Below are 23,264 nucleotides of genomic sequence, written 5' to 3'. Positions count from 1 at the left end.
ACGTTGGTGAATGGGCTCACATCTTTTGGCCAAATTTTGTGCTAAGTACCTCATATGTTTTTTCTAAATTCCAAAAGCCATTATGCTATTCACATTTCATATATTTCATATTTGATATGCCTTAATGCAATTGAGTGCAACCATTTCCTTATTTTGATATGTAAGCTGTTTTTTTGTATACACCTATTCAGACTAGGATGTGCCGTCAGTTTTTTCTGTCATTTACAAGTGCAATGGGACATAGAAACAGAGAACAGCAGGTGCATACCCCATTCAGTAGATAGCTTATTAATGAAGTATGACTTGGTAATATGTCCGGGCATAGCTTAGTTAAGCAATTGTAAATTGACAGTATGTCCAGACATAATAGCAATAATCTTTATTTTTATATAGCGCTAACATATTCCGCAGCGCTTTACAGTTTTCACACATTATCATCGCTGTCCCAGATGGGACTCAAAATCTAGATTCCCTATCCGTATGTCTTTGCAATTTGGGAGGAAACCGGAGAACCCGGGGGAAACCCACACAAACACGGGGAGAACATACAAACTACTTGCAGATGTTTCCTTGGTGGGACTTGAACCCAGGACTCCAGAGGTGCAAGGCTGCAGTGTTAACCATTGAGCCACCGTGCTGCCCAGACATGAGATAATCAGTACTGAATACCTATCTTAATAGATGGTACTATGGTACAAATAAGAGATAAATAGTATTGAATGTAGTAACAAGAAACATGTTACTAGTATACTAGTCAAGATTGCCAACAAGTCATACCACAGTTTCACAATAAAGTACTGAATCACATGCAGTTATTACAAATAGTTAGATTCAAATACCTGTAGCCATAGTTAGTAGGGTATGCAGTTTGCTCACAAGCACCTCAACGCGCGTTTCACCACATCTCTATGTTACTATGTTGCTAATTGTTTTTTCTATATACATTTAATTAAAAATTGTCATTTACTATAATTGTATACCTGCGCTAGGCTGGGATGGGCTACAGGACAATAGGCAAGCAGCTTGGTGAGAAGGCAACAACTGTTGGCACAATTATTATAAAATGGAAGATACAGAAGATGACGGTCAATCTTCTGTGGTCTGGGGCTCCGTGCAAGATCTCGACTCGTGAGGTAAGGATGATTCTGAGAATGATGAAGAATCAGCCCAGAACTACACAGAAGGACCTGGTTAATTGCTTAAAGAGAGCTGAGACCACAGTCTCAAACATTACCGTTAGTAACACACTACGCCGTCATAGATTAAAGTCCTGCTGGGCCACACAAGGTCCCCCTGCTCACGCCATAACATTTCCAGGTGTGTTTGAAGTTTGAGAATGACCATCTGGATGATCCAGAGGAAGCATGGGAGAAGGTCATGTGGTCAGATGAGACCAAGATAGAACTTTTTGGTTACGACTGCACTTGCCATGTTTGGAGGATGAAGGATGAGTATAAGACAAAGAACTCCATCCCAACCGTGAAGCATGGTGGGGGAAATGTCATACTTTGGGAGTGCTTTTCTGCAAATGGAACGGCATGACTGCATCGTATTGAAGGGATGGATGGGGTCATGCATCGTGAGATTTTGGCCAACAACCACCTTCCCTCAGTAAGAGAATTAAAGGTGGGTCGTGGCTGGGTCTTCTAGCATGACAATGACCCGAAACACACAACCAGGGCAACTAAGGAGCGGCTCTGTAAGATGCAGTTCAAGGTCCTGGAGTGGCCTAGCCAGTCTCCAGAGCTGAACCCAATAGCAAATCTTTGGAGGAAGCTGAAACTCATTGTTGCCCAGTGACAGTCCAAACCTGAAAGATCTGGAGAAGATCTGTAATTGCAAACAAAGGTTTCTGTACCAAATATTAAGTTCTGTTTTTCTATTGTATCAAATATATATTTCATGTAATAAAATACAAATTAATTATGCAAAACTCATACAATGTGATTCTCTGATTTTTATTTTTAGATTCTGTCTCTCACAGTTGGAGTGTTCTTATGATAAAAATTACAGCCCTCTCCATTCTTTGTAGGTGGGAAAACTTGTAAATTCGTCAGTGTATCCTATACTTATTTTCCCCATTGTCTCTGTTTCTAGGTCAGACCTATAGGTTGTGGCCTATTACACCTTGTGTATTATTTTCTTAACTTTCTGACTCTCTTCTCTTTCAGTCTGATCTTGTTGATCAGAGTATATTTAATTTTATCCCCGAGGGGGAACATTCAGAAATCTATAAAATCCTGTCTACGCACATGATGGAAAGTGCTTCTTTGGCTTCAGATTATCTGAAAAGTAAGTGTCTTTACATTAATTCTTATTAATCGTAAGTGTCTTATTTCATTGTAGACCGCCAGGATTTTAACTCCTTCACGTCATGACTACTTTACTTTTATTTTGTTGTAGTTTTTTCCTCACCTTCTTCCACAAGCCATAACTTCTTTACTTTTCCATCGACAGTCATGAGTGCTTGTGTTTTGCAGTGCAACCATTAATCGCCTCTTGCCAATTCTGGCGTTTTGATTGTTTTGTCATTACAAAGTTTCTAGATCAGGCTATTTCATGTAATATTTTTATATATTGGACCTTTAGGGATGCAATTATGGATATTTTTTTTTAATATTCCTTATTTTTAATGGGGAAAGGGGGGGGGGCGTGAATTGAACTTTTATATTTATTTTTGTTCCATATTTTTAAAAACATTTTTATTTCACATGAACATCATCACAGACCAGAATCTGGTGTTCACAGAACCATCATGGTAAACATGGGAATTTTCAGCAGACCACCGGTCATCATTGCAACCCATCGAAGCCCCGTGATCGCTTCACATGCGCGCCAACTGGCTGTCAGAGCAGCGTGTCCCCTTACTAGAGATTGACACTGGCATTTAACAGGTTAACAGATGCCCTTTTGAGGACGTCCTGTTTAAGGGGGGAATTGTAGAAGCTGCTGGGAAGTGACTGCAGGGCCATCCTCCTGTGATGTCCCATTTGAGACTCCCCTGAAATGAAACGTCACAGGACATAAAAAAAAAATATAGGGATCAGCTGTATGGGAGAATAATAGGGATTATTAAAATATAGGAAGTGGTCAGGTGAGCAACGCCAGTCTTAAAGGGAATCTGTCAGCAGGTTTTTGCTATGCAGTTTTGACAGCACCATGGTGTAAGGGTACAGACCCTGATTTCAGCTATGTATCACTTAGTTTACTAGGTGCAGCAGTTATCATAGAATAACAGTTTTCATTGCTGCAGAACTCAGAATGCTCAGCCCTATATAACCCCGCCCACACCACTGATTGGCAGCTTTTTGTATAGTGACAGAAAGCTGCTAATCAACTCTGGGGGTGTGGCTGGACCAAAAGGCACTAGTCCTATAGTGATAATCTCCTGCTCATAAAAGACAGCCCAGTAAGTGACACATCACTTGAATCAAGGTCTCTGCTACTACATTATAACGCTCTCGGGTTACATAGCAAAAACCTGATGACAGATGACCTTAATTGAATCGACCCTTAATGTAGATTCATGCTTTTATGCCATACTACATTAAAATGCGAGTAACTATGACTCATGCTGGTAGAAAAGGGCCCAGATGGTGAACAAAGTGGTTACTAAAGCAACCATGAATTTACAAATGGCAATTAGAATTTTTAGTCTTGTGACCATTTACAACTAGCCCTGCTGTGTAGTTCTGTAGTTTGTAATTCTCTCCTGCACCTAACTGATGTGCCACATGCAAGGCAGGCTGCTAGAAGAGCCAGGGCTGAGGCACATACTGCCTGTCAGAGGAGCGAGAAAGCTACTCCACAGTGAAAAAAGCACTCCTCCTCCTCCCATCAAAACGTTTATCCCCTTAATATGTTGCACTCATTAGATTATATAGCACTGGGTGCTCACAATTGCTCATTTGCCCTTCCATTTTGCTAATTTAAGAAGATATCAACTTTGATTGGAGTGCTGCAAAGAATAAAAGGATATATATGCATGTCCTCAACTTGCATAAGTTCCCGATTGTATGTGTGTGTATATATATATACAGCAACCTGCATGTTACTCTTACTGCAGTCTTTGTTACATAAACATGCTACCGTGGCCTACAGCATCTCTGGACTTGTCTCCGATTGAGCACGTCTGGAATGTCATTGGTCGGCAATTGCAAAAGTTGCTGCCAGCAGCAGATCTTGATGATTTGCCCAAGTGCATTCAGTGCAGCAGAACATTCCTCAGACATCCATTAATAACCTCAATGATGGCAGCCAAGACTGTAAATGCTTGGATTTCTGCACATGGTGTTTTAAAAAATCTGCTTCCATTTTCTTGTCATGTCATTAAAATGTCTTTTAATTTCCTCAATTCCATGACTTTTTTTTTCGTGGTGGTAATGCAATTTCAATGTTATTCAGGGTAATATAAATGACTATAAATTTGGTATTGCTGTAATTGAACCGATTTGTTGAATCAAACTTCTAAAACATGTCTTTAAAGGGAATCTGTCAGCAGGTTTTTACTGTTTAATCTGAGAGCAGCATAGTATAAAGCAAAAAAACCCTGTGTTATCAGGAGATTATCACCACACCGCTGGACTAGGTCTCCCATGCTACCCAATCCGACTAATCTGTGTAACACTGTCCCCATCACACTGCCAGCTTGCTGACAATGTACAGTGCACACATGGAACTCCCAATACAGGGGTGTGGGTGGTTATACACAGCTCCACATTATGGCCACTGCTACATCTACAACAGAGAAAACGCCACAACTACGCCAAGCAGCCCAGTACATTGCTGTATCAGGGCATTTTGCCCTATATTCTACTGCTCTTGGATTACATTGAAGAAAAGAACATATTACAGGCACTGGATACCCCAGTGGATGGTAAAAAATCTGACGCATTTCAACTCAAGAGTCTTAATCTTGGATACAATCCATGTAATATGTTTGTTTAATGAAAGAAATAAAGGAATAATTTTTACACTTGCCTTCCTGCCTCAGATCACTGGAGATTACTGTGTATATATAAATCAATGGTGCTATATAAATAAATAATAACTATCAAATATGCTTCTTTTTTTGTAATGGCAAACATTGGGTGATTTGAAATTTTAGGCTTTATTATTTATTTATTATATATAATATGTATGTCACCATATGATGCATGAACCTGTTTGATACCTTATTTAATGCACTGCAATTCATTAGTGGTACATTATATTGTCAAATTAACTACAGTGGTTTGCAAAAGTATTCACTCCCTTGGCAGTTTTCCTGTTTATGTTCCCACCTCACAACTTGGAATTTCAGATTTTTTTTTTTTTTTTAGGGTTTCCATCAGTTCATGTAAAGAACATGTCTACAACTGTGAACATATGCTTTTATTGTGAAGCAAACAACAAGTGGGAAAAATAACTGAAAACTTCAGTGTGCATAACTATTAACCCCCCCTAAAGTCAGTACTTTGTAGACCCTCCTTTAGCGGCAATTACAGCTGCAGGTTGCTTTGGATAAGTCCCTATGAGCTTTTCACATCTTCCCACTGGGATTTTTGCCAGTTCCTCAAGGCTAAACTGCTCCAGCTCCGTCAAGTTAGATGGTTTCCTCTGGTGAACATCAATCTTCAAGTCTGACCACAGATTCTCAGTTGGGATAAGGTCTGGACTTTGACTAGGCCACTCCAAAACATTTACACCTTTCCCCTTAAACCACTCGAGTGTTGCTTTAGCAGTATACTTTGGGTCATTGTCTTGTTGGACGGTGAACCTCCGTCTCAGTCTCAAATCACTGACAGACTGAAACAGGTTTTACTCACAAATATCCCTATATTCCATCTTCTCCTCGACTCGACCATTTCCCCTGTCCCTGCTGCCGAAAAACATCCCCACCGCATGATGCTGCCACCACCATGTTTCACTGTGGGGATGGTGTTCTTGGGGTGATGAGATGTGTTGGTTTGGCGCCAGACATGGCGTTTACCTTGGTGGCCAGAAAGTTCAATTTTGGTCTCATGTGGACACGGCACCATTCTCCATACATATGTGTAGTCTCCCATGTGTCTTTTGGCAAAATCAAAACAAGCCTTACAATTTTTGTGTGCAAGTAAAGGATTTTTTCTGCCCAATTTTTCATAAAGATCACCTCGGTGGAGTGTAAGACTTATTGTGGTCATATTAACAGTTATTTTTTAAAACCCAACCCTGACTTATACTTTTCAATAACTCTGTCCCTGACTTGTTTGGAGATCTTCTTGGTCTTCATGATGGTGTCTGGTTAGTGATGACTCTTGCTTAATGGTGTTACAGCCTCTGTGGCCTTTATGAAAAGGTAAAGGGTATACACTGACATACCCTATGACACTTAGATTGCACACAGATGGGCTTCCTTTCACTAAGTATGGTAGTAACCGTTTTTTGCAGATTAAAAGACGCACCGGATTCTAAGATGTACCTCAAATTTTGAGAAAAATGTGTAAAAAATTTTTTTAATAAAATGGTGGTGCTTCTTATAATCCATTGCTTACTGGGGTGGTGGCTGTGGTGAAGCGAGGTCCCAGGGTGGAGGAGGCAAGAGTAGAGCGTCGCTGCAGGCAGGGATGAGGGGGTGTTCAGATGTGTGGAGCTGCAGGTGTTCAGTGCTGCGGGGGCTCTGCCGACATCTTGTGAAAGGCCATAGCCCCCGCAGATACATGGTTTCCTATGCGGTGGACTGGACTCCGGGAAAATGGCTGCCGGGGGCGGGGCATGCGCAGATGGAGATCTCAGCACCAAGATCTTAGGAGATGAGATCTCCCGAGATCTCCATCTGCGTATGCGCCGCCCCCAGCCGGCAGCCATTTTCCCGGAGTCCAGTCCACCGCATAGGAAACCATGTAACTGCGGGGTCTCTGGGCTTCCACAAGATGTCGGCAGGGCCCCCGCAGCACCGAACAGCCACACTGCACATCCGAACCACTCATCCCAGCCTGTGCCGGTAAGTAATATCTGCATTATGAGACGCACCCCCATTTTCCCCCCAAATTTGGGGGGGAAAAAGTGCATCTTATAATCCGAAAAATACGGTATGTAATTGCTTGGAACAGAAATTTTTAGGGGCTACATAGCAAAAAGACAAGACATATGCACATACCAATTTTTAGTTATTTGATCCCATAAGTTTAATTTTTGCCTATATTTTTCTCATTTCACTTCAGCAACTTAGATTATATAGTGTTGATGCATGACACAAGAAATCAAATTACAAAAATATTTAAATACATGTTGTAATTTAACAAAATAAGTAAAAAGACAAGGGAGTGAATACTTTTGCAAGCCACTGTATCTTCAGTGAAGAAGACGTTTATAGCGGTCCTCTGCCTTTTTTGACAAGACCCTGCAATCATGTGGGAGGCTGACATTATGTAATCTAGGGATATGTTCAGCCGCACAGGGGCCCAGGAATTAGGGGGCCACATCAAGCTTCAAAGCTGGTGTGATTTTTCATTCTGATAAATTACAGATTACAAAGAGCCCATATACTGTTTTTGCACAGGGGCCCTCTTCTGTCTGAGTCTGCCAGTGGTGTCATCTGTATGAATATAACTTGCCAGGGCGGTTTAGAAGAAAATCTTAGTTTGATAAGATGTACTTTTTAGCAATCATGTATTTTTCTTTCAGCAAAAAATGAACTTGAATTCTGTTGCCACATGCTGCGGGGAACGGTGGACCCAAAAGAACCAGCCACATACGAATTTGTAAAATGCATTGGAAATTTCAAGTCTTTAAACAATGGTAAGTTGTATCAGTCTGCACCATGAACACTGGAGAGCTCCAGTCTGTATGCAATGGGGACTGCGTTTACTGTGGTCAGCGGTTCACTTTATTCCAGAAAATCCCTTTAAATTGTTCGGTCACTCAGTGGAGAGCGTCGTGCTAAGTCTGCCATAGTCTATTTATTTTACTCACTTATATAGCACCATTTAATTCCACAGCGCTTTACAGACATTATTGTCACTGTCCCCATTGGGGTTCACAATCTAGATTCCTTGTCAGTATGTTTGTGGAGTGTGGGAGGAAACCGGAGAACCCGGAGGAAACCCACGCAAACACGGGGAGAACATACAAACTCCTTGCAGATGTCCTTGGTGGAATTTGAACCCAGGACCCCAGCGTCACAAGGCTGCAGTGCTAACCACTGAACCACCGTGCTAGTTGGAAGCGAGACCCAAGCACAGGACCACTGTTTTTGATGGTCATATACTCTAATAGGCTACACTGTGTATTGTCAAAGATTGAACGGTGAAAGATTGGAGCCCCCACAATACCTTGTAGAAGATATGAGCTTATATACAGATCTTACAGTAATTCTTTGCTTTATTTTAGTACCAAACTCCACGCACAATGGCTTTGATGGAGCATTACAGAGGTCGCTCAGGCCCACGTATGAAGAGCGAGTGTGTTTTGTAGCTACTGTACGGCTAGCTACACCTCAGTTTATTAAGGTATATCTTCTCTGAGGTTTGCAGTGATCAATTTCAAGACCTAAATATCTGCTGCCCTTCTTTTGCTTCCTTAGGAAAAGTCCCTACATGCTGGAGCTGGCTGTGTTATACATCTTACACATCAGTCTACCTGTGGCATCAGAGACACAGACAACCTGTCAGCATTATTGTGCACAGTAAACTACAGACAGTGTCAGGTCGGCGCCGTTACACTGATTACAATTATACCTGGGTTGATCAAATCCATCTTGTGGTTGTTGTCAGCAGTCTGCATTATGAATACGTAATCCGAGCACCACATGAAGACCCCCACAGGCCGCCCCGGAGCACGAGCATATCAGTAACTCAAAATAAGGATTAACCCCTTCCTGACATGAGACGTACTATCCCGTCCATGGGACCCGGGCCCCTATGCCCATGGACGGGATAAGCCGGATTACTTACCGGTAATGCTCTTTTAATGAGTCCACGACAGCACCCACTGGAGGTATCGGATCCGCCCATTTGGAACAGGAAACCCTACAGGAAAGATAAAAGGGGCGGTCCGCCTTTCCTCCTCAGTTTTACGTTTCAGAGTACCAGAAGGACCGCCAAGGATTAGGCAATGTTCTCTTATTTTAACATCTTTCTTATCCATTATTTGGTAATACTTTAACTATTGATATCTTTAGGGGTGGAAGTGAACGGGTGCTGTCGTGGACTCATTAAAAGAGCATTACCGGTAAGTAATCCGGCTTTTTACTCTTCGCCACGACAGCACCCACTGGAGAGATTCCAGAGACCATCACCTGGGTGGGACCACCGTGCCAAGGATAGTCCTGCCAAAGCTTAAGTCAGAGGTTGATGAAAGATCAAGTCTGTAGTGGTTATAGAAGGTAGAAGGGGATGACCAAACTGCCGCCTTACATATAGTTTCAATCGGAACATCTCCCTTTTCCGCCCAAGAGGTTGCCATTGCCCTGGTGGAATGCGCCCTGATGTTCCCTGGAGGATCTTCGTTTTTTGCGGAGTAGGCTAAACGAATGGCCTCTCTGATCCACCGGGAAATGGTGCTCTTCGTGACTCCATACCCCTTCTTACAGCCCTGAAATGAAACAAATAGGGCCCTACTCTGCCTCCAACTGTTGGACCTCTCAATACATTTTAGGACAGTTCTTTTGACGTCCAGAGTATGGAACCTCTGCTCTTCCGGAGTAGAGGGATTTTTATAGAAGGTTGGGAGGAGTATCTCCTGAGATCTATGGTATTTTGTTGCCACTTTTGGCAGGTAGGCAGGGTCTGGTTTTAATACCAATCTGTCTTGGTATTCTTGAAAAAAAGGTGGATCTATTGACAAGGCCTGAATATCACCCACTCTTCTAGCTGAGGTTAGTGATACTAAGAGGGCCATTTTAAGTGCTAAGTATTTGAAGGGTATTGTGTCGATCGGCTCAAAGGGGTCTACCGTTAGGGCGTCTAAGACCAGATTTAGATCCCATGTAGGGACGGAGGGTATGTGGATTGGAGTTATTCGTTCACATGCTGTAATAAAACGAGTTATCCATTTGTTGCCTGCTATATTATGGCCATATAGTGCTCCTAATGCCGATATTTGTACTCTCAGTGTATTTACTGCTAAGCCTAAGTCTTTCCCCTTCTGCAGAAATTCAAAGATTGGGATTATCGGAACTTCTGTTGTATGAGGTACTGTATGGAATTGAAGAAATTTTTTCCATATTCTAATGTAAATCTGGGTCGTGGACTGTTTTCTACTTTGTAGTAGTGTAGTAATTAAGGACTCCGAGAATCCTCTTGTCCTCAATAACTGCCTCTCAAATTCCACGCCGTCAAGTGCAAGCTGAGCACTTGAGGGTGGAAAAAGGGGCCTTGGGAGAGTAGATTGGCAGTCGGAAGGACCCAAGGATCTGTTATCGACATAATCTGCAGCCACGAAAACCACGGTCTTTTTGGCCAGAACGGTGCTATTAAGATTATTCTTGCTTTGTCGTCTCTGATCTTCCGAATTACTTGAGGTAGGAGGATCAATGGAGGGAACGCATACGATAGGTTGAAATTCCATGGAACTAGAAAGGCGTCCAGTATGTTTGGGTGATCTGACGGAGATAGGGAGGCAAAGGTTTTTATCTGCCTGTTCTCCCTTGTGGCAAAAAGATCCACCTCGGGTTGTCCCCATGCGGCTACTATGTCCCTGAAGACCTTCCGATTGAGGCACCACTCTCCTTGTCGTAGAGTGTGACGGCTTAGGAAGTCTGCCTTTTGATTGCTCTCGCCTCTTATATGAAGGGCCGAGAGGGACAAAAAATAGTTTTCTGCTAAGTTTAAAATTTTTGCCGCTGAAGACATCAGAGTCTCTGATCGAGTTCCTCCTTGTCTGTTTATATATGCCACTGTGGTGGTATTGTCCGACAGGATCCTTACATGCTTCTGTTGGAGCTGCGGAAGGAAGTTGTATAGAGCATAGAACACTGCAGTCAGTTCTTTTAAATTAGATGAGTAATCACATTCCTCTTTACTCCACCTTCCCTGATAAAACCCATTCTCCATGTGGGCTCCCCAGCCCTGGGGACTGGCATCGGTGGTTACAATACAGGATGGAACTATAACCCATGGGACTCCTGAACATAAATGGTCATCGTCTAACCACCACTCTAGGGAAGTCAAGACTTCTTGTGACAGGGTTATTTTGCTCTGTAAACGACCACTATGTCGCTTATCCTCCTGGAGGATCTGGTGTTGTAGTGTACGGACATGGTACTGGGCCCACCGGACTGCCGGGGTGCAAGAATTTAGTGATCCTAATAGTGACATTGCTCCTCTTAAGGATACACGTGGTTTATCTATAGCTGCTTGTATTTTTTGTTTTGTGAGGATGATTTTTACCTGGGGTAGTAGACATCTCTGGGTCAAGGAATCTAGTTGAAATCCTAGAAATGTCTGGAGAGATTGCGGATCGAGTCTGGACTTTTGGATATTGATGATCCAGCCAAGGCTCTGAAAAGAGGAGACTGCGTCAGTCACGCGTTCAGTACATTGTTTGACTGAATTCCCAATTACTAGGAAGTCGTCTAGATATGGTACAATTAGTGTGTCCTTTTGGCGAAGGTAGGCCATCACTTCTGCCATCACCTTGGTAAATATTCTTGGTGCCGTGGAAAGCCCGAAGGGCATGGCCGCGTATTGGAAATGACGAATCCTGCCCTCGACTTCCACTGCGACTCTTAGGTATTTCTGGAATCTGTTGTGTATAGGGAGATGATAATAAGCATCTTTTAAATCAATCCCTGCCATTACGCAATTTGGGAAAAGAAGCTTTATAGTGGATCTAATCGATTCCATTTTGAACTTATAATTTTTTATAAATGAATTTAGCTTCTTTAAATTAATAATGGTTCTAAATGTACCGTCTGGTTTAGACACCAAAAACAGGGGAGAGTAAAAGCCTCTACCCTGTTGTTCCTCAGGGACGTCAACTAAAACTTTTTTAGCTAGCAGGACTCGAATCTCGTCTTCGAGAGCCTTTTGCTGAAGTGAGGAATTAAGGCGAGTTATAACAAAGAACTCATAGGGGATTCGAAGGAATTCAATCTTTATTCCTTCCTTGATTATATTCAAAATCCATGGGTTTAACGTAATTTGTTCCCATTTGGTAAAAAAAAAATTTTAATCTGCCCCCAACCGGTGGGTCTAAACTTTTAATTTTTTTCTCTCCTATATGTTGGCCCTCTGAAGATGGTACCCTTCTGCTTTTCGTCTTTCGTGGCCCATCTCGTTCTGTCCGATTGTCTTCTTCTCCCGAATGGCCGTCTTTTAAAGGTTTTCCTATAAAACGGAATGGGAGAATCACTGAAGGCCTTTTTTCTTTCTTTTGCCTTGGCGAGAATTTCGTCTAAGGCTTTTCCGAAGAGGAACTCACCCTCGCATGGGGTTGCACTAATTTTGGATTTTGATTGTGCATCCCCTTTCCAGCTTTTTATCCAAAGCGCGCGTCTGGCGTTATTCACCAGGGCTGCCGACCTTGCTGCAAGTCTTAGGGTGTCCGCTGAAGCGTCTGCCATAAAGGCAGCTGCCCCTCTTATCAACGGGATGGCTGCACGCAGTTTCTCCCTTGACACTCTTTGCTCAATCTGCTGGTCTAATTGATCTAGCCATACCAGCATTGACCTAGCAGTACATGTGCTGGCTATTGCGGGTTTGAATACCCCGGTGGTGGACTCCCAGGACCTTTTGAGCGAGGATTCAGCCTTTCGGTCCAATGGGTCTGCTAACAATCCAGCGTCCTCGACCGGGATCGAGGTTTGTTTGGAAGTGGAGGATATGACAGCGTCCACCTTTGGTATTTTAGACCATTTTAATAGATCTTCATCAGTGAACGGGTACTTCCGTTTTGAAGCGGATGGGAGAAAACCCCTCTGGTCGTGTTTTTCCCATTCCCTTTTGATGAGATCTTTAATTGCCGGTATTACTGGAAATGATCTCCTCTTTTTTTCTGCCAATCCCGCAAACATAATGTCCTGCGCGGTCTGGGCTCCCCTTTCCTCTTCACACCCCATAGTATTCCTAACCGCTTTTACCAGGTTATCTACGCTGTCCAGAGGAAAACATGCGCGTCCTTCCGCCTCCGAGGATGATGATGAGGACGTGGATGCGGAGCCTGAGTTTAACCCCTGTTCTTCCTCTGACTCTGAACTGACAATAACCTGTTTTCTATGCCTGGACTCTGCGGGAGTGCTGGCGCGGTTGATGGCTTGTATTTCCTCCCTAATTATGGCTCGGATATCCTGAGAAGATATCGTCGGCCCCTGCCTGGTCTCTTTCATGCATTGTTTGCAGAGTTTTTTGGGGTAGGAGTCAGGGAGAGGCTCTGAACATAATGCACATTCTTTGTTTTGTTTTTCCTTTTTTCTTTGACTGAAACGGGAGGTCAAAGGTAAAGAGAGGGGGGAGGGGGGGGGGAGGAGAGGAGGTTAGCTTAATAGGTAGAGCATATGCTTTGCACACTCACCCAGTGAAGCTTAATACCGGTTCAGATGGCTGAGACGGTTTGGATCGGGTTTCTGCTGCCTCGCTCCTGCGGGCAGTCTCCGTCCTGGCGCTGCGGTCCCTGGTGGAGTTTCCCCCAGCTGAATCCCCTGCTGGGGTTTGCGACTCTGCGGGGGACGACATGTTCCAATGTTGCAGCGCTGCAGCGCTGTTTTATCTGTATCGTTGCCCCGGAAGTCGCCCTGTCACAGGGCGCATGCGCCGCGTCATCGCCATCTTACCCCGGAAGTTCAACCATTACTTCCGGGGTATGGGAGCGTCGGGCGCCGGCCTGCTCCCGCGCCACCGCTATTAACACACGCGGCTCGCGCGCACATGGCCTCACCATCCACGCTATACCCCCACCGATGGGAATGGGGGGGGGGGAAATCTCCCGGATGCCAGACCGGCGCGCTCCCTGGTAAGACCGGGCGGCCCTCCCCGGACCCGGCCATTACCACTATGCCACCAGACGAGGGGGGAGCCGTCAAACGGAGTCTCCCCCGACGCTGCCTCCGGACCGCAGCCCCTGCCGTTCCCGAAGAGACCGCACAGGCGGATGCATGGCCCAGGTAAGATCCTGCAGGATCCTGCTCCATTTGGAACAGGAAACCAAAACTGAGGAGGAAAGGCGGACCGCCCCTTTTATCTTTCCTGTAGGGTTTCCTGTTCCAAATGGGCGGATCCGATACCTCCAGTGGGTGCTGTCGTGGCGAAGAGTAAAAGTACGTCTTGCGCGATCAGCGGCGCCCACGTGGTGAGCGCCGCTGATCGCGGCCGGGTGTCAGCTGATTATCACAGCTGACACCCGGTACAATGTGTCAGGGGCGGTCACGGACCGCCCCCGACACGTTAACCCCTTGCACACGGCGATCAAACATGATCGCGGTGTACCGGGGGTTAAAGGAAAGCATCGGCAGGGAGGGGGCTCCCTCCGTGCTTCCCTGAGCCCCCCACGGCAGCGCAATGTGCAGCGCTGCTGCGGGGGGCTCCTTTCCTCCAGGCCCCCGAATCCAAGATGGCGACGGGGGCCTTCGGGGGCCTGAGGAAATGGCTTCCTCAGTGCCTGCAAAGCGCAGGCATGAGGAAGCATTCTACAGTGCCTGTCAGATCGCTGATCTGTCACAGTGATCTGTGATGTGACAGATCAGCGATCTGTCACAGGACAGTGATGTCCCACCTGGGACTATTTAATAAAGTAAAAAAAATAAGTGTTAAAATAATTAAAAAAAAAAAATCGCCAAATAAATTAGAAAAAAAAAAAAAAATATTCCCCCAATAAATCCATTTTTTGGAAATAATAAAAAAAAAAAACAATAAAAGTACACATATTAGGTATCGCCGCGTCCGTAATGACCCGCCCTATAAAACTGTCCCATTAGTTAACCCCTTTAGCGAACCCCTTAAAAAATAAAAATAAAAAACGAAGCAAAAAATAATGATTTATTATCATACCGCCAAACAAAAAGTGTAATAACGCGCGATCAAAAAGACGCATATAAATATCCATGGTACCGCTGAAAACATCATCTTGTCCCGCAAAAAACAAGCCACCACACAGCATCATCAGCGAAAAAATAAAAAAGTTATAGCTCGCAGAATAAAGCGATGCAAAAATAATTATTTTTTATATAAAATAGTTTACATTGCATAAAACCGACAAAAACATAAAAAAATGACATAAATGAGGTATCGCTGTAACCGTACTGACCCGAAGAATAAAACTGCTTTATCGATTTTACCGCATGCGGAACGGTGTAAACGCACCCCCCCAAAAGAAATTCATGAAACGCTGGTTTTTGTTCATTCTGTGTCCCAAAAATAGGAATAAAAAGCGATCAAAAAATGTCACGTGCCCGAAAATGGTACCAATAAAAACGTCAACTCGTCCCGCAAAAAATAAGACCTCACATGACTCGGTGGGTCAAAATACGGAAAAATTATAGCTCTCAATATGTGGTGATGCAAAAACTATTTTTACAATAAAAAGCGTCTTTTAGCGTGCGACAGCTGCCAAATATAAAAACCGCCATAAATAGTAAATCAAACCCCCGTCATCACCCCCTTAGTTAGGGAAAAGTATTTATCTCCATTTTCCGGTTAGGGTTAGGGCTGGGTTAGGGCTAGGGTTAGGGCTCATATTAGGGTTAGGGGTGTGTTGGGGTTAGGGTTGGAGTTATAATTGGGGGGTTTCCACTGTTTGGGCACATCAGGGGCTCTCCAAATGCAACATGGCGTCTGATCTCAATTCCAGCCAATTCTGAGTTGAAAAAGTCAAATGTTGCTCCTTCCCTTCCAAGCTCTGCCATGCGCCCAAACAGTGTTTTACCCCACATGTAGGGTATCAACCTGCTCAGGACAAATTGCAAAACAATTTTTGGGGTCCAATTTCTCCTGTTACCCTTAAGAAAATAAAAAATTATTTTTGTGGAAAAAAATGATTTTTTTATTTTCACGTCCGAGTGTTATAAACTTCTGTGAAGCACTTGGGGGTTCAAAGTGCTCACCACACATCTAGATAAGTTCCGTGGGGGGTCTAGTGTCCAAAATGGGGTCACTTGTGGGGAGTTTCAATAGTTTAGGTACATCAGGGGCTCTCCAAACGCACATGACACCCGCAGACCATTCCATCAAAGTCTGCATTCCAAAACGTCACTGCTTCCCTTCCGAGCCCCGACGTGTGTCCATACAGTAGTTTTCTCCCACATATGGGGTGTCAGCGTACTCAGGCCAAATTGGACAACAACTTTTGGGGGTCCAATTTCTCCTGTTACCCTTGGGAAAATAAAAAAATGGTGACTAAAAGATCATGTTTGTGGAAAAAATACGAATTTTTTATTTTCACGCCCGGGCGTTATAAACTTCTGTGAAGCACTGGGGGGTTCAAAGTGCTCACCACACATCTAGATAAGTTCCTTGGGGGGTCTAGTTTACAAAATGGTGTCATTTGTGGGGGGTTTCCACTGTTTAGGTACATTAGGGGCTCTCCAAAGGCAACATGACACCCGCAGACCATTCCATCAAAGTCTGCATTCCAAAACGTCACTACTTCCCTTCCGAGCCCCGACGTGTGCCCATACAGTAGTTTTCTCCCACATATGGGGTATCAGCATACTCAGGACAAATTGGACAACAACTTTTGGGGTCCAATTTCTCCTGGTACCCTTGGGAAAATAAAAAAATGGTGACTAAAAGATCATGTTTGTGGAAAAAATACGAATTTTTTATTTTCACGCCCGGGCATTATAAACTTCTGTGAAGCACTGGGGGGGTCAAAGTGCTCACCACACATCTAGATAAGTTCCTTAGGGGGTCTCGTTTCCAAAATGGTGTCATTTGTGGGGGGTTTCCACTGTTTTGGTACATCATGAGTTTTCCAAACGCGACATGGTGTCCGATCTCAATTCCAGCCAAAAGCGTCAAATGGCGCTGCTTCCCTTCCGAGCTCTGCCATGCGCCCAAATAGTGGTTTACCCCCACATGTGGGGTATCAGCGTACTCAGGACAAATTGCACAATAACTTTTACGGTCCTGTTACCCTTGGAAAAATAAGAATTGAGGGTGAAAAGATCATTTTTGTGGAAAAAATATGATTTTTTAATTGTACCACTGTACGTTATAAACTTCTGTAAAGCCCTTGTGGGTTCAAAGTTCTCACCACATATCTAGATAAGTTCCTTGGGGGGTCTAGTTTCCAAAATGGGGTCACTTGTAGGGGGTTTCCACTGTTTAGGTACATCAGGGACTCTCCAAACTTGACATGGCGTCCAATCTGAATTCCAGCCAATTTTGCATTGAAAAAGTCAAACGGCGCTCCTTCCATTCTGAGCTCTGCCATGCACCGAAACAGTGGTTCCCCCCCACATATCAGGTATCTGCGTACTCAGGACAAATTGCACAATAACTTTTGCAGTCCAATTTCTCCTGTTACCCTTGGTAAAATAAAAAAAATTGAACCTGAAGTATTTTTTTTATGAAAAAAAGTTAGATGTTCATTTTTTTTTAAATATTCAAAAAAATTCCTGTGACGCACCTAAAGGGTTAATAAACTTCTTGAATGTGGTTTTGAGCACTTTAAGGGGTGCAGTTTTTAGAATGGTGTCACTTTTGGGTATTTTCTATCATATAGACCCCTCAAAGTGGCTTCAAATGTGATGTGGTCCTAAAAATAAAATGGTGTTGTAAAAATGAGAAATCGCTGGTCAACTTTTAACCCTTATAACTTCCTAACAAAAAAAAATTTTGGTTCCAAAATTGTGCTGATGTAAAGTAAACATGTGGGAAATGTTAGTTATCAAGTTTTTTGTGTGCCGTATCTCTGTGATTTAAGGGCATAAAAATTCAAAGTTGGAAAATTGCGAAATTTTCAAAATTTTCGCCAAATTTCCGTTTCTCTCACAAATAAACGCAAGTTATTTGAATGAAATTTTACCACTAACATGAAGTACAATATGTCACGAGAAAACAATGTCAGAATCACCGGGATCCATGGAAGCGTTCCAGAGTTATGACCTCATAAAGGTACAGTGGTCAGAATTGTTAAAATTGGCCCGGTCATGAACGTGCAAACCACCCTTGGGGGTGAAGGGGTTAAACAACAACCACAAGACGGATTTCATTAACCAATGTATCATTGTAATCAGTATAACTGCGTTGACCTGACACTGTGTGTAGGTTACTGAGCACAGTCCTGCTGACAGGTTCCCTTTAAATGGCACCATCCATAGTGACCTCAGCATCTAAGTTGTTTTACAGAAGGGGTGGGCTATCTTACTGTAAGCCCATCACCGCCTTGTGCCCCTATTACAAGGGTGTGAATTGTATGCCCTGGAAGTGCCCTAATATTTGTACAATATTAGATTAACATATCTTCAAAAACATTTATTTAAATAAGAAAATTTTTAAAACAAAAAAAACTGTATAAACTTGGAATTTGTTGTAATTGCAATGATGCATAGTATGAAAAAACATAATCATCATGGAGTAAGATGTCGAAGTCAGAATGTACTCAGTCACTGTTGTGTCATAAATTAGTTAGTCTGTCGCTTCACTATGCAAGTGCCTCCAGCTTATATTGCTTCATTTCAAGTTGGTGTAAAAAAAATAATTACAAAATGGACAAAATTAAGCATTGTGTAAAAAATGTGACTCTTGTTTTCTTTCCAAAAATTATGTCATCATTAGGCCCCTTTCACACATCAGTTTTTTTACGTCAGTCACAATCCGTCTGGTCGACGGATCCGTCGCAGATTGTGAAAAACTGATGCGACGGGCGCATCCGTTTTTTCATCCGATTCTTCCGTTTTTCGAAGGATCCGTTTTTTAAAACTCCCACAGACAGATCTATAGATAGATAAATATGGGATAGATAGAATATATAGACATATCTATGGATATATCTATGGATAGATATAGATAGATAGATAAATAATAGCAAGGCCAATGTTTATTAATGAACAATATGTTTTATTTTTAAAAAAAACGGAAAAAAATGGCGTGGGCTCCCGCACAATTTTCTGCACCAGACGGGGAAAGCCGACATCTGGGGGCCAATATTTGTAGCCTGGGAAGGGGGTAATACACATGTCCCCTTCCCAGGCTATGAATATCAGCTCGCAGCTGTCTGCATAGCCTTTACTGGCTATTAAAATAGGGGTACCCCCCAAAAAAAATGATGTGGGATCCCTGTTGTGAATTCTCTTTCTGGCCTCCCTCTGGTTATTACTGAAGGTAGTGGAGCTGGTCAGATTGACAGAGGGGTTGCGAGTTCTCTTTCTGGGCTCCCTCTGGTGGTTACTGGAGGTAGTGTAGCTGATCTAATTGACAGAGGCTTGCCACCTGATAATGAGGATGACGATTGGAGATCTGGGGTTTCAGATTGGGATTTAAGACAGCCGACTCCTTCTATCCCTGCTGGTGTTTTTCTTCCTTTGCCTTCAGAGGTCTGATGTCTCCTGCTCTGTCCCTGCATGATTCAGCTAAGTGGTTCATTTGCTTTTCTTTTTGCATTTGATCTGGTTTTGTCTATCTCTGCTTTGTGCAGGTCAGCCAGCTCCGGCAGGGGCTGTGCTGAATCACCGTCCATATGTTACTGCTTAAAATCATAGAATCATAGAATCGTAGAGTTGGAAGGGACCTCCTGGGCCATCTGGTCCAACCCCCTGCTCAAAGCAGGATTCGCTAAATCATCCCAGTCAGATGTCTGTCCAGCCTCTGTTTGAAGACTTCCATTGAAGGAGAACTCACCACTTCTCGTGGCAGCCTGTTCCACTCATTGATCACTCTAACTGTCAAAAAGTTTTTTCTAATATCTAATCTGTGTCTCCTCCCATTCAGTTTCATCCCACTGCTTCTAGTCTTTCCTTGTGCAAATGAGAATAAAGTTGATCCTTCTACAATGTGACAGCCCTTTAGATATTTGTAGACAGCTATTAAGTCTCCTCTCAGTCTTCTCTTTTGCAAACTAAACATTCCCAAATCCTGCAACCTTTCCTCATAAGACAGGGTTTGCAGACCGGTCACCATTCTGGTCGCTCTTTTCTGAACTTGCTCCAGTTTGTTGATGTCTTTTTTAAAATGTGGTGCCCAAAACTGGACACAATATTCCAGATGAGGTCTGACCAAAGAGGAGTAGAGGGAAATAATGACTTCACGTGATCTAGACTGTATGCTTCTGTTAATACATCCTAGAATTGCATTTGCCTTTTTTGCTGCTGCATCACACTGTGGACTCATATTCAGTCTGTGATCTATTAGTATACCCAAGTCTTTTTCACATGTGCTGTCACTTAGCCCTATTCCTCCCATTCTATATATGCTTTTTCCATTTTTATTGCCCAGATGTAGTACTTTGCATTTCTCCCTGTTAAAAACCATTCTGTTTGTTGCTGCCCACTTCTCCAGTTTATTTAAATCTTTTTGAATCCTCTCTCTCTCTTCTCTAGTATTAGCTATCCCTCCTAGCTTTGTGTCATCAGCTTGTGCCACTTTGTTTTGTCCCCTGTTATATTGGTCTCTTTTTGCTTTGCTTTCAGAATATACCAGAGTGCTGATATAATGGGGGCAAAGTCGTGCAACTTCAGTGTTTTTGTGCATCAGACGTGTTGGACTTTTTCAGGGTTTTTTGCGTGATTGCAGACAGTGTCTTTCCTTTCCTGTCCTGTCTAGTCAGTGTGGGCCCCATCATTTGCTCAGTCTATTTCCCTACCTGCGTTTGTGTTTTCATCTTGTCTGACCGACAATATATGTTTTGGGGCTATCTATTACTTTGGGGTCTGCTCTGGGGCAGTTTAGATTTCCCCTTTCTTGCTTTAGGCTTAGTTAGCTCTCCGGCTGTGCCGAGGCCTCTAGGATCATCGTAGGTACGCTCCACGGCTACTGCTAGTTGTGTGGATAGGATTAGGGGTCTGCAATCCGCATAGTTACCTACCTCTCTGGTTTTCTGTGGATTAGCTTGGGCCTGCTATCCTCCTCGGTGACCCATTCATAACAGGTTCTCCTATATTTTATAGCCAGAAAGGCTACGCAGACAGTTGCAGGCTGATATTCATAGCCTAGGAAGGGGCACTTAACCCCTCTCTTCCCACTGCGGTGTAGTGGTGGCATATGGGGTAATAAGGGGTTAATGTCACCTTGCAATTGTAAGGTGACATTAAGCCTGGTTAATAATGGAGAGGCGTCAATAAGACGCCTCTCCATTATTAATCTTATATTAATAAAGGGTTAAAAAACACACACACATAAGAAAAAAGTATTTTAATGAGATAAAACATGACACCTTTTTTTCAAAATTTTTATTGTACGCCTATCCAGTCGAAGCCATCGATCACCTGCAAAAAAATAAACAAACAAACCAACAATATACTCCCTGTCCAACGTAATCCCATTAATAACGATTGTCCCACGACGATCTCCCCTATAGAGCTGTCACATCAGCAGATGTGACCTCTCTATAGGCCTCCGATGACACACTGACCGGAGATAACTCTGTGGCAATGTGTCATTGGAGATAAGCCTCTCGCTTTACGGCACTACAGCGTGAGAACATTTTAATGCCGCAAAGTGACAGGTGAACTCCGGTGACTTGTAATCCCATCGGACGATGCCTGCACACACAAGCACACCCCCGCACAGAGCCCCGTAGACCCACCCGCAGACCCCCCTCCACACATGCACACACACATAGCCCGCGCACACCCGTGTTGGAGCATGCGCAGTTAAAAAAACAAAAAAACAAAACACGAGTCTGACACCGGATTCCGTCATTTGTCGGACAGCGACAGCCGCCCATAGGCTTCCATTCTAGCAAAAATTGGACAGTGACGGATTTGTCGCTGTCCGATTTTTCGACGTAGACAAAAAATGTTCCTATGTCTGTCGTCTCTGGCCGCCGGACAAAGAATTTCCGACGGATCCGTCGAACGATGGATGAAACGTGTGGCCATCAGTCGCTAATACAAGTCTATGAGAAGAAAACTGATCCAGCGGCATCAATCGCCGGATCCGTTCTTTTCAAAATTCGACAGAATGTGACTGATGGCAAAAAACTCATGTGTGAAAGGAGCCTTAACAGGAGACACAATATAATAACCCAATCCTGCAGACATATTACCTTATATCCATCTTCAACTTATGTCTAATCTACCATGTTTGTGTGTATGAAGTAGGGGACAGATGGAAGAGAGAATAGCTGCAGGATCATACTAATTTTCTTTGCAGTCTGGTACCATGGTGATTCTTTGCTCCAAATACATGCAGAAGCCAAAGATTTGTGATTTGGAAAGTTGTTTTGTGTTCAGTGCATTGAAAAAAAAAAGTACAGTATGTCCTGTGTTTGATGGTTTATTGATGCAGATTGTTACAGTGCTGTTTTCTGTCCCTGATGCCAGGAAATGTGCACTGTGGAGGAGCCTAATGAGGAGTTCACATCTAGGCACAGCTTGGAATGGAAGTTCCTCTTCTTAGACCACAGGTAGGTAGATCATGAAGCCTGTGAGTGGTTTTTGTGTAGGATGAGTATCTCTTCTTAGTTTACTGCTAGGCAGCTCTCCATAATAAAAGGGAACCTGTCAGCTGATACATGCTTCCTGGTCCACAGGCGCCATATATCAGACGCTGGCTGCATGGGTTCAACCATGATGTTCTTCTTGTTTCAGACGCTGGCTGCATGGGTTTAACCATGATGATCTTGTATCTGATGCTGACAGCATGGGTTCAACCATGACATTCTTCTTGTAGCAGACGTTGGCTGCATGAGTTCAACCATGACATTCTTCTTGTAGGAGACGCTGGCTGCATGGGTTAAACCATGACGTTCTTCTTGTATCTGATGCTGGCTGCATGGGTTCAACCATGACGTCGTTCTTGTATCTGATGCTGGCTGCATGGGTTCAACCATGACGTTCTTCTTGTATCTGATGCTGGCTGCATGGGTTCAACCATGACGTTCTTCTTGTATCTGATGCTGGCTGCATGGGTTCAACCATGACGTTCTTCTTGTATCTGATGCTGGCTGCATGGGTTCAACCATGATGTTCTTCTTGTATCTGATGCTGGCTGCATGGGTTCAACCATGACGTTCTTCTTGCATCAGATGCTGGCTGCATGGGTTCAACCATGACGACGTTCTTTTTGCATCAGATGCTGGCTGCATGGGTTCAACCATGACGTTCTTTTTGCATCAGATGCTGGCTGCATGGGTTCAGCAATAACGTTCTTGTATCAGACGCTGGCTGCCATGACATTCTTCTTGTATCAGATGCTGGCTGCATGGGT

At 43.6% G+C, this 23,264-nt stretch overlaps 1 protein-coding gene across 3 annotated transcripts in view; it reads left to right on the top strand.

The window, feature by feature from the left end:
• The window catches only part of CLOCK (clock circadian regulator), a 127,873-nt gene that overhangs the window by 68,446 nt on the left and 36,163 nt on the right, over positions 1 to 23,264 (top strand). For all 3 annotated transcript variants that reach the window (XM_073583560.1, XM_073583558.1, XM_073583559.1), the window contains exons 8-11: positions 2,172 to 2,292; positions 7,648 to 7,761; positions 8,353 to 8,471; positions 22,379 to 22,461. In XM_073583560.1, coding sequence (XP_073439661.1) covers positions 2,172 to 2,292; positions 7,648 to 7,761; positions 8,353 to 8,471; positions 22,379 to 22,461 — 437 coding nt within the window. The remainder of the gene's footprint in view (positions 1 to 2,171; positions 2,293 to 7,647; positions 7,762 to 8,352; positions 8,472 to 22,378; positions 22,462 to 23,264) is intronic.

This window comes from Dendrobates tinctorius, unplaced genomic scaffold (assembly GCF_039654945.1).
Source record: "Dendrobates tinctorius isolate UK_male_01 unplaced genomic scaffold, ASM3965494v1 ptg000079l, whole genome shotgun sequence".
Taxonomy (NCBI): domain Eukaryota; kingdom Metazoa; phylum Chordata; class Amphibia; order Anura; family Dendrobatidae; genus Dendrobates; species Dendrobates tinctorius.
The sequence above is the reverse complement of the archived record's forward strand: the minus strand, read 5'-3'. Positions and strand labels throughout refer to the sequence as shown.